Source organism: Moschus berezovskii, chromosome 2, assembly GCF_049115385.1.
Source record: "Moschus berezovskii isolate FMDL1 chromosome 2, NW_MosBer_1.0, whole genome shotgun sequence".
Taxonomy (NCBI): Eukaryota; Metazoa; Chordata; class Mammalia; order Artiodactyla; family Moschidae; genus Moschus; species Moschus berezovskii.
In genome coordinates, this window is record NC_142461.1 from 130,089,112 (window position 1) to 130,103,543 (window position 14,432).

Here is a 14,432-nt window from a genome sequence, read left to right on the forward strand (position 1 = left end):
TAGCAGCTGTTTATTATGCTGATGTTTTATTGCTTTTCTTTCTAAATCTATAAAAGAAGTGCGTAAAATAAAGCTATTGTTTTAGTAATAAATCCATTCTGCAAAATATTTTAGTTCATAACCAGTATGCTATGGATTAGATTGTTTATTTATGTAATGATTAAGGATGAATTCTATGACGTTCTGCTGAGCCATTTATTTATGTAGTATTTAGTGAGCCTCTGGAGATATTCTTGAGTGATCCAGTTTGACTTTGGTTTCAGCACATAGTGGCTTTATCCACATGTGATATTATATCAGGGGTGTTTGGATGTACAAATTTTTGTCTTTGGGGTATGATATAACATTTTACTCTTGGGTTTTTTGACTTGACCTAGAAAATATCATTTTATGGAATTCTTTTTACTTTTAGATATAGTCCTCTCCATCCTAGCATGTGTCTTTGGATAAGAAGCTGTTGCAGTTTGGAAAAAGGAGGGTTAAAAAAACAAAACAAAAAATGTATACTCTTGACACACAGCACAGATGTACACTGTGAAATTTCAGACTGTTTTGTATATTTTATCAATTTCTCCTCTCACTATGCAAGGGGAGAAAATGATGGCTAGGCAGAGGTAATTTTTTCCCACATATTAAGGACTCATCTTTATTTTCTGTGCTTAGTTTTAGCCATATAGTAAGTGGTGAATTTTCTATCATACCAAATTTCTAGTGGCTGTATTTTAATCACGTGTAACAGTTTATGCCAAAATGTTTATGCAAAATATTTTCCATTGTTATTTACCACCAGTTTATTCATGTAATCCTAGATCTCAAATTCACAAACAAGTGAAAAAAATGATACAATTGGTGGGCAAGGCGACCGGAACCATCTCATCACGAAGCGGGATCTCACCCTCAATGAAGGAGATGTTCACACTTTGGTAAGTGCCATTCCAACAACAAGCACTTTAAATGTTTTAAAATATGTGATTATAGAACTGATGCCAAAGAACATTTCAAAAATAACAACAGCTGTGCTGGAAAGAATATATATTTTAATACCATTCACTCCTTTTACTTTCCTCTTCCTAACTGGATTAACACCACATTTTATTCAAAGCATCTATCTTTTTAGATTGCTAATAAATATGTTTCATATTCTAACTTATTTTTCTAACTGCGCTCATTTAACTGACCTCTTTCTTGGTCTCACTCTAATTTTTGCAACTTATGTGCAGCACTGTAGAAAAAACCCGGAAGGCCTCAAGAAAAAACCTGACAATAATTAACATTATGATCATCTTTTGTTGAGTCAGCCCGTCTAATGACTATAATATTATAGAGAGGTTTGTCACTCCAGTTCTTAAAATTTAACATGTTAAAACATATTAAAATTTAATATCTACAAACCATAGCTAGCAGAGCACCTGGTGTAGTGTTTATGTTCACTAGGAATCACCAGCGGAGAAGGCAATGGCAAGCCACTCCAGTGCTCTTGCCTAGAAAATCCCATGGATGGAGGAGCCTGGTAGGCTGGAGTCTGTGGGGTCGCTAAGGGTCGGACACGACTGAGCGACTTCACTTTCACTTTTCACTTTCACACATTGGAGAAGGAAATGGCAACCCACTCCAGTGTTCTTACCTGGAGAATCCCAGGGATGGGGGACCCCGGTGGGCTTCTGTCTATGGGGTCACACAGAGTCGGACACGACTGAAGTGACGCAGCAGCAGCAGCAGGAATCACCAGTTACTTTCATATCTCCGAATTCTGTGATTCTTCTTAGCTCTCTTTCAGTTTAACTTCTCAGTGACTTTTGGGCACAGTTCAGCACTTCCTCCTTAATGAAACATTCCTATCTTGCTTCTAGAACACTACTCTCTTGATTTTCCTCCTACCAATACTCTCTGCTGCTTAATCTCCATTTCTCGGCTTTTAAGCTCCGGAGAGGATTTTTAGGGCTCAGATTTCTTGTTGCTCCACTTCCAGTCATTCATTAGATATATGTGGTCCAGTTTTGTAAATACCAGCCACATTTCAGGGATTCGTTGGCCATGTGTGGCTAGTGGCTACCACTTAGGGAAATGCAGGTGTATCCACACTGATGATTTCTGTCACTGTAGAGGTTGTATCCCAAGTTCCATGTGAATGACCTTAATCATTCTCAGGGCTATTAAGTACTGTTTCTGTGTAGATGACTTTGATTTATATTTCCAACCCAATCCTCTGCATTGAACTCCAGACTTTTATTATCCAGCTATCTACTGGAACTCCTCTTAAATAGGGATCTTACACTTAATGCTAAGAACATACCCTTGAGTTTTCACAACGCTAATCTTTCTGTGGTGTCCCACATTTTAGTAAATACCAACTCGTTTCTCTGTCCAAAACATGGGCATTGTGCTTGACTCTTTTCTTTCTCTCAAACTTCATATCTGACATAGCAGCAAATTCTGTCATTATCTACTTCGCAGCACACAGAAAGCGACCCCTTGTTGCCATCTGTATCACCGCCACAGTCTAACCCAGGCCACCTTTCTCTTGCACTTGAACTATTGCCAAACCTCCAGTTAGACTGCATGTTTCTGTCCTTATCCGCATGACAGTGTATTTGCCACACATAAGCCATAGTGACTTTTTTTAAAGACTGGTCAAGTCATGTCACTCCCAAGGACTTCCCTATAGCTCAGACAGTAAAAAATCTCCCTGCAATGCAGAAGACCCAGGTTCGATCTCTGGGTCGGGAAGATCCCCTGGAGAAGGGCATGGCAACCCACTCCAGTATTCTTGCCTGGAGAATGCCATGGACAGAGGAGCCTGGTGGGCTACAGTCTGTGGGATCGCAGAGTCAGGCATGACTGAGCAACGAACGCTACTACTGTGTCACTCCGGTGTCTTCCCATCTAACTCAGGAGAAAACCAGAGCCTAAAAAACCTTCGAGGCAAACAGGATCTGGGCGCTTCTGCCTTGCTGCCCGCATTTCCTCTCCTTACTCTGCTCTTCCCATTTTGGTCACCTTGCTTTTCATTGAACAGACAGCCCAAGCCTTTTCTACCTCCTAATTTGGAAATTTGCTCTCCCCCTAAAATGCTCTTTGCCCAGCTATCTCTGAGGCTTACTCCCCCATCTCCTTCTGCTGTTCTTAAGTGGCAGATTGGACTTCCCTGACCAACCCATGTGAATTCGAAGTTACCTTCTACATCCATCCCATTTTTGATCCTGTTCTTTCTATCCTTGTACAGAATCACATTTTTAAAATATTTGAGATAAAACTTACATAAAATTTGCCGTTTTACCCATTTTAAAATACACGATTTAGTAATCTCTAATATATTCACAACATTGTACATTATCTAACTCCAAAACATTTTCATCACTTCAGAAAGAAACACTGTGCGCTAAGCAGCCACTGCCTTCTCGCCTACCACCTGTCTCTGGAGACCACTAGTCTACTTTCTGGCTCTAAGGATTCATCTGTTTTGAACATTTCCTATCAACAAAATCATATAAAAAGTGGCCTTTTGTGTTTCGCTTCTTTGACTTGGCATAGTGTTTTTGAGGTTCATCATGAAGCATGCATTAGTACTTCAGTCGTTTTGTGGCTGGATGATATTCCATTCTGTGGATAATACCACATTTCGTTTATGCATTCATCAGTTGATGAATGTTTGTGTTGTTTCCACTTTTTGCCTATTTTGAATAGTGCCACTGTAAACATGTGTGTGTGAACATGTATTTAAATTTTTTTGAGAATAAATATAGGGGTCCAATTGCTGCGTCATATGGTCATACGGCCAAACTTGATTTAACTTTTGAAGAACTGCAAAACTGTTTTCCAAAGTGGTTGTACCATTTTACATTCCCAACCAGCAGTATAAGAGGGTCCCAATTTCTCCACATTCTTGCCTTCACTTGCTATTTGCCTTCAAATAAATTTTTTTTGTAGTCCTCCTTATTGGAGTGAAGTAGAAGGCAATGGCAAGCCACTCCAGTACTGTTGCCTAGATATTTCCCATGGACAGAGGAGCCTGGTTGGGCTACAGTCCATGGGGTCACTACTAGTTGGACAAGACTGAGCGACTTCACTTTCACTTTTCACTTTCACACATTGGAGAAGGAAATGGCAACCCACTCCAGTGTTCTTGCCTGGAGAATCCCAGGGATGGCAAAGCCTGGTGGGCTGCTGTCTATGGGGTCACACAGAGTCGGAGACGACTGTAGCGAGTTAGCAGCAGCAGCAGGACCTCAGTTCAGTTCAGTTCAGTCGCTCAGTCGTGTCCGACTCTCCGCGACCCCATGAATCACAGCACGCCAGGCCTCCCTGTCCATCACCAACTCCCGGAGTACACTCAAACTCATGTCCACAGAGTCGGTGATGCCATTCAGCCATCTCATTCTCTGTCGTCCCCTTCTCCTCCCTCCCCCAACCTTTCCTAGCATCAGAGTCTTTTCCAGTGAGTCAACTCGTCGCATGAGGTGGCTAAAGTATTGCAGTTTCAGCTTTAGCATCAGTCCTTCCAATGAACACCCAGGATTGATCTTTAGAATGGACTGGTTAGATCTCCTTGCAGTACAAGGGACTCTCAAGAGTCTTCTCCAACACCACAGTTCAAAAGCATCAATTCTTCGGCGATCAGCTTTCTTCACAGTCCAACTCTCACATCCATACATGACCACGGGAAAAACCATAGACTTGACTAGATGGACCTTTGTTGGCAAAGTAATGTCTCTGCTTTTTAATATACTATCTAGGTTGGTCATAACTTTCCTTCCAAGGAGTAAGTGTCTTTTAATTTCCTGGCTGCAATCAGCATCTGCAGTGATTTTGGAGCCCCAAAAAATAAAGTCTGACACTGTTTCCACTGTTTTTCCATCTATTTCCCATGAAGTGATGGGACCAGATGCCATGATCTTCGTTTTCTGAATGTTGAGCTTCAAGCCAACCTTTTCACTCTCCTCTTTCACTTTCATCAAGAGGCTTTTGAGTTCCTCTTCACTTTCTGCCATAAGGGTGGTGTCATCTGCATATCTGAGGTTATTGATATTTCTCCCGGCAATCTTGATTCCAGCTTGTGCTTCTTCCAGCCCAGCGTTCCTCATGATGTACTCTGCATAGAAGTTAAATAAGCAAGGTGACAATATACAGCCTTGACATCTAATGCCTAATGGTGCTGAGCATGTTTTCATTTCTGTATCTTCTTTCGAGGAATCTCTATTCAAACCACTTGCCCATGTTTAAATTGGGTTGTTTGCTTTTTGTTGTTGAGTCCTGAAGTGTTCTAGATGCTACCCTGTACATGGTTTCTCTCTCTGTAAGTTGTCTTTTTACTTTCTTGATAGTATCCTTTGATGCAAAAAGTTTTTAAATTTGAACAAGTCCAGATTTCTCAAGTATATTTTTTTTTGTGTTGCTTATATTTTTACTGTCATATTTAAAAACCATTGTCTATCCCAGAGTCCTGGAGATTTACACCTAAGGTTTCTGGTTTTCTGAGTTTTATAATCTTAGCTCTTACTTTTATATCTCTGATCCATACAGAGTTAATTTTTGTATATGATGTGAAACAGAAGCCCAGATTCATTCTTTTGCATGTGGTTTTCCAGTTCTTGCAACATCATTTGTTGGAAAGACCCAGCTCTTCCCTTTAAATGGTCCTGACTCCCTTGTGGAAAATGAATTGACTGTGAATATATGGGTTTATTTCTTGACTCTTTTGTCCCATTGATCTATGCATGTATCCTAATGCCAGTATCAAATTATTTTGATTATTGTTTTTCTGCAGTAAGTGTTGAAGTTGAGGGATGTGAGCACCCCCTGCCCAGTGTTTCTGCTTTTCAAGAGTGTTTTGGCTGGTTGTTGTTGGTAGTGGTTTAGTCGCTAAGTTGTGTCCAACTCTTGCAACCCCGTGGACTGTAGCCTGCCAGACTTCTCTGTCCATGGGATTCTCCAGGCAAGAATACTGGAGTGGGTTGCCATTTCTTTCTCCAGGGAATCTTCCCAACCCAGGAATCGAACCCAGGTCTCCTGCATTGCAGGCAGATTCTTTACTGACTGAGCTACAAGGAAAGCCCTGGCTAGTTGGGGTTCCTGGCAATTCCATGTGAATTTTAGGACCAGCTTGTCCATTTCTACAAAAACGCATGTTGAACTTTTAATAGCAATTTTATTAACTCTATCACTTTGAGAGTATTGCTGTTTTGATGTTAAGTCTTTCAGTTCTTGACTATGAGCTATTTTCTTTATTTCAAAAATATTTTGTAGTTTTCAGTGTACAAGTCTTACACTTCCTTGGTTAAGTAACTTCTATATATTTTATTCTGAGTTCTGTTTAAAATAGAATTTTTAAAAAATTTTCATTTTCTTGTTTTTCATTGCCAGTTTATATAAAAATAATTTACATTTATATACTGATCTTGTGTTCTGTACCTTTTCTGTACTTGTTTATTAGCTTTAGCAGTTTTATTTTGGATTCTTTAAAGTTTTTTGTAAGTATTCTATCATCTGAGTAGAGATCGTTTTACTTTTTTCTTTCTGATCTGGATACCTTTTATTTCATTTTTTTTTCTTGCTTAATTGCACTGGTGAGAAGCTTCTGAACAGTGTAGAGTAGAAGTATCATGAATGGATGTTGTCATACAGTTCCTAATCTTATGGGAAAAGCATCCATTCTTTCACCAGTAAGTATTAGCTGGTATTAGCTGTGCGCTTTTCATGGATGCCTTTTATCATCAGGTCAGAGGAGTTTGCTTCTGTTTCTAGTCATCAACTGGAGGTGTCAGTTACTGGACAGCACTGTTGTGAGGTGTGTGCATATGACATTATAGTTTATGTCTAATGCAGGTTGACCAGCATATAAAAGGTGGTGAATATTTGTTACTTCTGTCTGCCTTCAAGTTACTGTTAAAAACACCAAATGTGGCAAAGACCATCAACATGCCACTTGATTTCCACATGTCTGACGTGGAATAACTATTGAAGATTCATCCCGTTTCTCTTTCTTTTCCACAGGCATATTGTGATCTGATTTTCATGTCTCACCTAAATCACCATGCTCTGGATTTGCCTAAAGAATGTTAAATTCTAGCTATAAAAGTAAATATTTAATATTATAAACTTTATCCTACTGTAACAAATCACAGTGAAACCAATCCCTTCATCACAGGAAACATTCATAGGTTCAGCTGTTTGCCTGCTCATTTTAAACGTTATTGCTATAAGGCAAAAGAATCTAGATCTCTTTAGCTTTCATATAAAACAAGTCAAATGTCTAACTTTCATATGTTAAAGAGATGATAGAATGATCTTTTCTTTTAAGTAAGTAATTTTTTTGGCAGGGTTGTGGAATTGCTGAATGCTTGAAGATTGTCTGCCAGGTGGGGCGACTAGACAGAGGAAAGAGTGCAATCCTGTATGTAAGGTCCCTACTGTGGACAGAGACCTTTATGAATGTAAGTGGGGAGAGGCGGCATTCAGCAAATTTATCCACTTTTTCAAAGAAATAAAAAAGGCCTGACATCTAGAAAATCATCTTATTGTTATTCCCATATAGAAGGAAAACCAGAATCATTCATATTCTTTGAAGTCGTCTGCTTCATTTAATGTCATAGAGTTTCCTTATAAAAACCTTCCAATTGAGGACATCTTCAACTCCACATTGGTAAGTCATTGATTTTGGGAAATGAAATAAGTGCAGTCAGTTAAATACTGTAGTTGTTTTTGTTTTAAACATTAGCAGTTAACTATTTTCATAATTTAAAGTAATTGAGTTATTTGAATGGATTATAACCTAAGTTTAATACTATTTTACTCCCCCATCCCAGAATTATTAAAGGTAGACCTTTTACTTTAGCATCATATTGTGTGTAATATACTTAGCATATACTGAATTTCACGTGGGAAAATTTGGGGAATCTCTTCCCACAAAGTTACGAAGTTGGAAATTAACTGCAGTAAGTGAGGGCATTTTATAGCTCTTTAATTTGAGAATTAAAATAAAACCAATGCATCATAAAGTGGGTGGTCAGATTTATTTGAAAAATCATTTCAGAGACATTCAGAAGTTAGCCTAAAGTTGAGAGTTTCATGTGTGTATATGCTATTGATGCCAGATGTGTAATGATAACTTAGCATATACTAGAAAATAATGTCAATAACATTAACTTAAAATACAGTATATATTCAGATATTTGTTGAATAGCTCAGTGAACTATTTTTAAGACTCAAGAACTTTTTTCTCCCCAATAGGTTACCACAAATGTCACCTGGGGCATTCAGCCAGCACCCATGCCTGTGCCTGTGTGGGTGATCATTTTAGCGGTTCTAGCAGGATTGTTGTTACTGGCTGTTTTAGTTTTCGTAATGTACAGGGTAAGTGATGGACTTAGGAAGAGAGGGAGGGAGGGGAAGCAGAAGCAAAGAAGGGAGAGAGGAAAAAAGGACGGGACAGAGGAGTTGGACCTTTAATGATGTGTGATGAGCATGCCTTATCATTTGAAGGAAGAAAAGTTGAACTAAGTACCATTTAAAATTTCCTTGGCCATATTATGGTCACTCAGAATACTTTCTGTATTTTTAATTGATGTAGCAGTGATGTTAGTTTTTTTTTTCTTTCAACTGACAGATGGGGTTTTTTAAGCGTGTACGGCCACCTCAAGAAGAACAAGAAAGGGAACAGCTTCAGCCTCATGAAAATGGTGAAGGAAACTCAGAAACTTAACTGTATTTTTTAAGTAACGCTACATCCTGATCCATTGGAAGTTCCAACTTCAATTTAGATTTTAATTTCCTTCCTGAGGAATAAAATTCTAAGACTGTACTGCTGATGGTGCCCATTGGTATTAACCACAAAGTGAGAGCAATATTTGTCATCCTTTTCATTATGATTAAGTTCAGACATACATTTAATACACCTACTGACTTGTGTTTTTAGGTATTTAAATAATAACATTTCAAGTGATAGGTCTTCTTCAGTGTACATAAGATAGTGCCTGAGTTACCACTTTATCTAAAATAGTACCTCCTACAATTACTGTTTCTAATTTTGTATGTTGGATTTTGTTTGTCGTTGTTTTTGTTGTTTTAAAGCAACCCAAATTTGGACCTTAGGATCCACATCTTTTGTGCAGATACATAATGTTAATACACATTACACTACACTTGAGTTTTCAAGCTAACTTCATAGCTGTATAAACTTGGATTTTAATATTACCTATATGGTAGGACTTTAAAAAAAGAAAAAAGAATGATCCCATCCAAACTCTTTCTTGTAACTGCAAAGGTACAGATTTTTGTTTTAATGTGAAAATTGAGTACATGCTATTAAACTTTTATTTATATTTTTATCCACGGTCCATTTGATTACATTTTATTTTGTATAAGTTTAAATTCTATTTCAAATCCTTTAAGTCAACTTATACTAAAAAATTAGTTTTTCCTGGTAGCTCAGCAGTAAAGAATCTACCTGCAATGCAGGAGATGCGGGTACCATCCCTGGGTCAAGAAGATTCCTTGGAGGAGGGCATGGCAACCCACTCCAGTATTGGAGTTCTCTTGCCTGGAAAGTTCCATGGATAGAGGAGCCTGGCAGGCTACGGTCCATGGCATCACAAAGAGTTGGACTTGACTGAGCGACTAATACACACACAAGTTATATTTCAAATCCTTTAAGTCAACTTATACTAAAAATTAGTTTTATAATCAAAATTGCCTCTTTTGTGTAATTGTTTAATTTCTGCTAAGCATCGTGATGCTTGAAGCAATATGGAATTGGAAATTGTTTCCACAGTATATTCTGTTGCATTAGTCTGGGTGTAGATAATACCAAAAAAAAAAAAAAAGCATTTAAATTAAAAGGCTATGTAGTTCTTTGATAGAGTTGCTTATTGGATAGTTTGTTCTTAGATTAGAGCAAGAGTTTTTAGTTGGGATTAATTTATTTTCCTCCTATATATGTATTTTTCCTTATATTTTCAAAACTGTTATTGAGAATGTGTCACGATCAATGAGGAAACTTTGCAGTTTATAAGCACGTGCACTCCACCTCTGAATCCCACGAGAAAGGCATGGAATTGAAATTCTTAAGGTAGCTCACTGGTTTACTTCTGCGAGTAGCGTGATGCCACTCGCTTGGATATTACCTCGGTTGAAACCAGGTATAACATGTAAAACCAGTCTCAGCTATCATAATAACTTCTTAGAGGTTATTTTATAGGCAATTCAAGTTATTGAATTTAAAATTTTAAAATTTTCTTAGTTTTATTAATATAAACTACTTTTCTAGGATTTTAAATAAGGCGAGTTGTAGTTTTTTAAGTCTGTAGGGTGATGAATCTTCTAGAAGATTATGTGAATTATTCACAGTTCCTCCAGGCCTGGGGATAACTGTAAATTATACCTATTTTTGTGTAATTACATCATGTTGTGCATTAGAAATTGAGAATTCAATAGCTTTTTAACTACTGCCTTCATTAGGCAATGATAAATATTTCCCTTAGATAATTGAATATTTTTCCATGTTTTAAAGATAATTGAAATTTTCTTGCCATGGCTTGTGTTATAACTCCCTACACAAGTGGCTAAACTAGAATACATTCATAAAATAGAGGCATATGTAGGTGAGTTGTACAAGTTAGAACATTAACAAGACCCTATATTTAGCTTTAGTGATTTTCAAAATTAATCGGTGTTGTAATATAGATTTTACTAGTAGCTTAAAAGATCGTAGGTAGTCATATACAATATGTATTTTTGTTACCAATAAATTTAAAGTTTTTTAAGTAAAAAATTTTTTATCATAGGGCTGCCACCAGACAGTTGCTAAGTTGGTCTAGAACAGCATTTACCTCACCTGTTTTCCCATCTAATAGCAGTCATTCCTGAAAATATCTGTTGGATAGAAAGTCACTCTTTCAAAAAGTTAAATGTTACTATTTGCTCTTGCACAATCTGTTCCTTTTATGGCCTCTTCTCTCAAGATGTAATCTTTTATGAAAGATTGAAGGAGGAGCTAAGATAGCTCGGTTGGGAGAGCATTAGACTGGAGGAGACTGAAGGGTCTTGTCATGAAGATTAACATATTGTTTTAATTGCTCTTATGAACTGTAGTTTAAAGCAATAGTATTTTCTTTAAGAAAAAAAAGAAAGTGTTATCTCTGCAAAAATATGGTAGTCTAGTCTTTGAAGACTAAAAACCTAGTCTTTGAAGAAAATATTTGGCAAAATGTCAGAATTAAAGTAATGTGAATGTTTTGGTTAAAATGTCAAAAAATAATCACTGCTGTATTTGTGATTTATTGAGAACTTACAGCTGTTTTGACTGTAAAATTCTTATAATCTGATTCAGTTTAAAAAATCACATATCGTTGGAATTGGGAATATCATAAAACATTTGATATTGGTAAGAAATTGATTATGTTGTTGATTTCTTATGTAGGCATTTATTTCAGACTTAATATTTTGAGAAACATTTGTGTGAGGGATGCTCTTTCCTTTTCTTCCCTTTACCTTTCTGTTGTAATTCGTGATTATTGTAATTCTGATTAAGTTCTTAATACTGAGTTGTAAAACAGTTAATCAAAATATTAGTGCCACAATTCTACCTGTTTTGAAACTAATTATTCATAGTAAATTCTCATTAATACTTTATATAAAGAGAAAATTCAAGTGTTAGAGGCTATACTGACTTTTTTAAGAGGATGTGAAAGATTTCTGATAGTGAATCATAACCCTGCGAGAGATTTATGTGGCAAAAGTATAGTGTATAATGAGATCAGTGGGTTTTTAATAAGGCATACAGTCTGTAAATTGATAGATGTTCCTGTGATACAGAGTGTAGTGTTGAGCTTGCAGAGAATAAGCCATTCTTGGAATATTTGTGTACAACTGTTGCTTATCTCAGTACCACTGTGTTAGTGCTCTTGGATAGCTTATATATGTGATAGTTTGATTAATAAGAAAAATACAAAATTTGAAAATTGAATACAAGATCAAAAATAGAGAATGAAATGATGTCATGCTCAGTGTTGTAGAGAGTATTTCTTTTAACTTGTTGGTAGGCTAGTTTGGACAATGAACGTATCATGTAGCATGCATGTATGCTTGTATTTCATTGTAATTTCTCATACATAATGAATTTATTGACAGAGATACTGAATTTTTGATTTTTTTTGCTGTCATTCTTCTCAAGTGCAATATAACCATGTAACCAAACCTAGATATTTCAAATTGTAATTTAGTAAACCTAATCTAGAAGAGTGTATTAGTATTTTTGTTAGCAGGAAGGAGGGATTCTGAGATGGACATATGAATGAAGTTATTTGCCCCTGATAGGTCCTTCTACCCTTAATTCATTCTACACTATTCCAGGCTGGACATGAACTGTTCCCTTTGCAGTATCTTAAACACTGAAACACTGTTTCAGTATCTGAAACACTTTGCAGTATCTTAAAGTTACTTGGAAGTTGTGTATATCACTTAATTTCCTACCTAGGTAACATAGAAAGTCATTTTCTTTCTTTAGCTCTCTTGTGATCACCCACATTGGGTGAGGCATAAAATGAGTGTGTTCTAAAATTTATGATTTGCTAACTTGATTTGAGTTAGTGAAAACTGGTACAGTGTTCTTCTTCTTAGTTCCCAATGTGTAACTTGTGTCTGTTCAATAAACTTGAGCATGTGGTGCCACTTTTGTGCATGGATGTTCTATTTTCCTTCTATGATGTTGTTTTTTTAATCACAGGAGCCAGCAACAATGCACTAAAAGGATGACCTCAAAGAAGTGGCACATCTCTTTAAAAGTCCCAGTTCTTAGGAGTGTTGGTTGGGAGGTGGAGGTTGACATATATACACTGTCGACACTGTGTATAAAATAGATCACTAATGAGAGCCCACTGTATAGCTTAGAGAACTCAGTGCTCTGTGGTGACGTAAATGGGAAGGAAATCCAAAAAAAGAGGGGTATATGTAAACATATAGCTGATTCACTTTGCTGTACAGCAGAAACTAACACAACGTTGTGAAGTAACTATATTCCAATAAAAACGCAAAAATAATTGAAATCTACCTGCCTACCAACTTTATGTGATAAACATATATGCTCAAGTAAGAAAAATTTTGATTTGTTGATTTAATCAGCCAAGTTAATCAAATAATCAGTGTTGGACCTTGTCGCAGGAACTAGATATACTGCTGTGAACATGATGGCCCTGGTCTTTGTGGAACCTACACTAGTGAGGATGCTGCTGCTGCTGCTGCTAAGTCACTTCAGTCGTGTCCGACTCTGTGTGACCCCATAGACGGAAGCCCACCAGGCTCCCACCTCCCTGGGATTCTCCAGGCAAGAACACTGGAGTGGGTTGCCATTTCCTTCTCCAATGTGTGAAAGTGAAAAGTGAAAGTGAAGTCGCTCAGTCGTGTCCGACCCTTAGCGACCCCACGGACTGCAGCCTACCAGCCTCCTCCATCCATGGGATTTTCTAGGCAAGAGTACTGGAGTGGCTTGCCATTGCTACAGGCAAGAAAATATCCATTTTATATAATAAGAGTCCTAAGGGGAAAGAAGAGGTGTTGTGAAAGTTCATAGCAGGGGTTCCTAATCAAAGCTAAGAATATCAGGCAAAGCAACCTCAAGAAAGTAATATATAAGCTAACCTTCAGTGTCTGTGGGGCTTGTCAGTTAAAGACAGGAGGGAGTAGAGGTCCAGGCAGAGGAAATCAGTATCTGCAACCCAGATAATTCAGTTCTAGCTCAAGGGAATAAAATACACCCTTCCCTTCCCTTCTCTCCTCCCAAGAAGCCCCATCTCTGTTATATAGGAAATATCAAAAGATGAGCCTGCATAGTCAAAGGATATGTTGTAAAGGGCTTTGTCAAGTTGTTGGAGATTTTGGATGTTTTGTTAAGAGCAATAGTGAAGTACCAGGAGATCTTAAGCATGGAAGAATTATTATATAGTATATGTATGGTATTATACTCTGCTCTCTTGAGAGTCCCTTGGACTGCAAGAAGATCAAACCAGTCAATCCTGAAGGATATCAACCCTGAATATTCATTGCAATGACTATTGCTGAAGCTCCAATACTTTGGCCACCTGATGCAAAGAGCCAACTCTGGAAAAGACCCTGATGCTGGGAAAGATTGAAGGCAAAGGGAGAAGGGGGTGGCAGAGGATGAGATGGTTAGATAGCATCACTAACTCAATGGACATGAATCTGAGCAAACTCCGAGAAGAAGATAGAGGATCCTGGTGTGCTGCAGTCTATGGGTCGCAGAGTCGGACATGACTTAGCGACTGAATGACACCATAAACATGAACTGTATCATGGATTAAGAATTGAAAATAATTTCCTAGATTAACTAGCATCTTCCACTCCTTTGTAAAATATACTGGCTGACAGGTAAAGTACATGCAGTTAGCAGGACAGCCCTCCATCAACATCTACTTGGTTTTGTC

General features: G+C 37.5%; 1 protein-coding gene across 2 annotated transcripts in view; it reads left to right on the forward strand.

Moving 5' to 3' along the window:
- The window catches only part of ITGAV (integrin subunit alpha V), a 108,826-nt gene extending 96,163 nt beyond the window's left edge, over positions 1-12,663 (forward strand). For both annotated transcript variants that reach the window (XM_055398928.2, XM_055398929.2), the window contains exons 26-30: positions 810-923; positions 7,317-7,430; positions 7,532-7,639; positions 8,227-8,349; positions 8,603-12,663. In XM_055398928.2, the coding sequence (XP_055254903.2) occupies positions 810-923; positions 7,317-7,430; positions 7,532-7,639; positions 8,227-8,349; positions 8,603-8,698 (555 nt within the window). In that variant the 3' untranslated portion in view covers positions 8,699-12,663. The remainder of the gene's footprint in view (positions 1-809; positions 924-7,316; positions 7,431-7,531; positions 7,640-8,226; positions 8,350-8,602) is intronic.
- Positions 12,664-14,432: the final 1,769 nt, after the last annotated feature.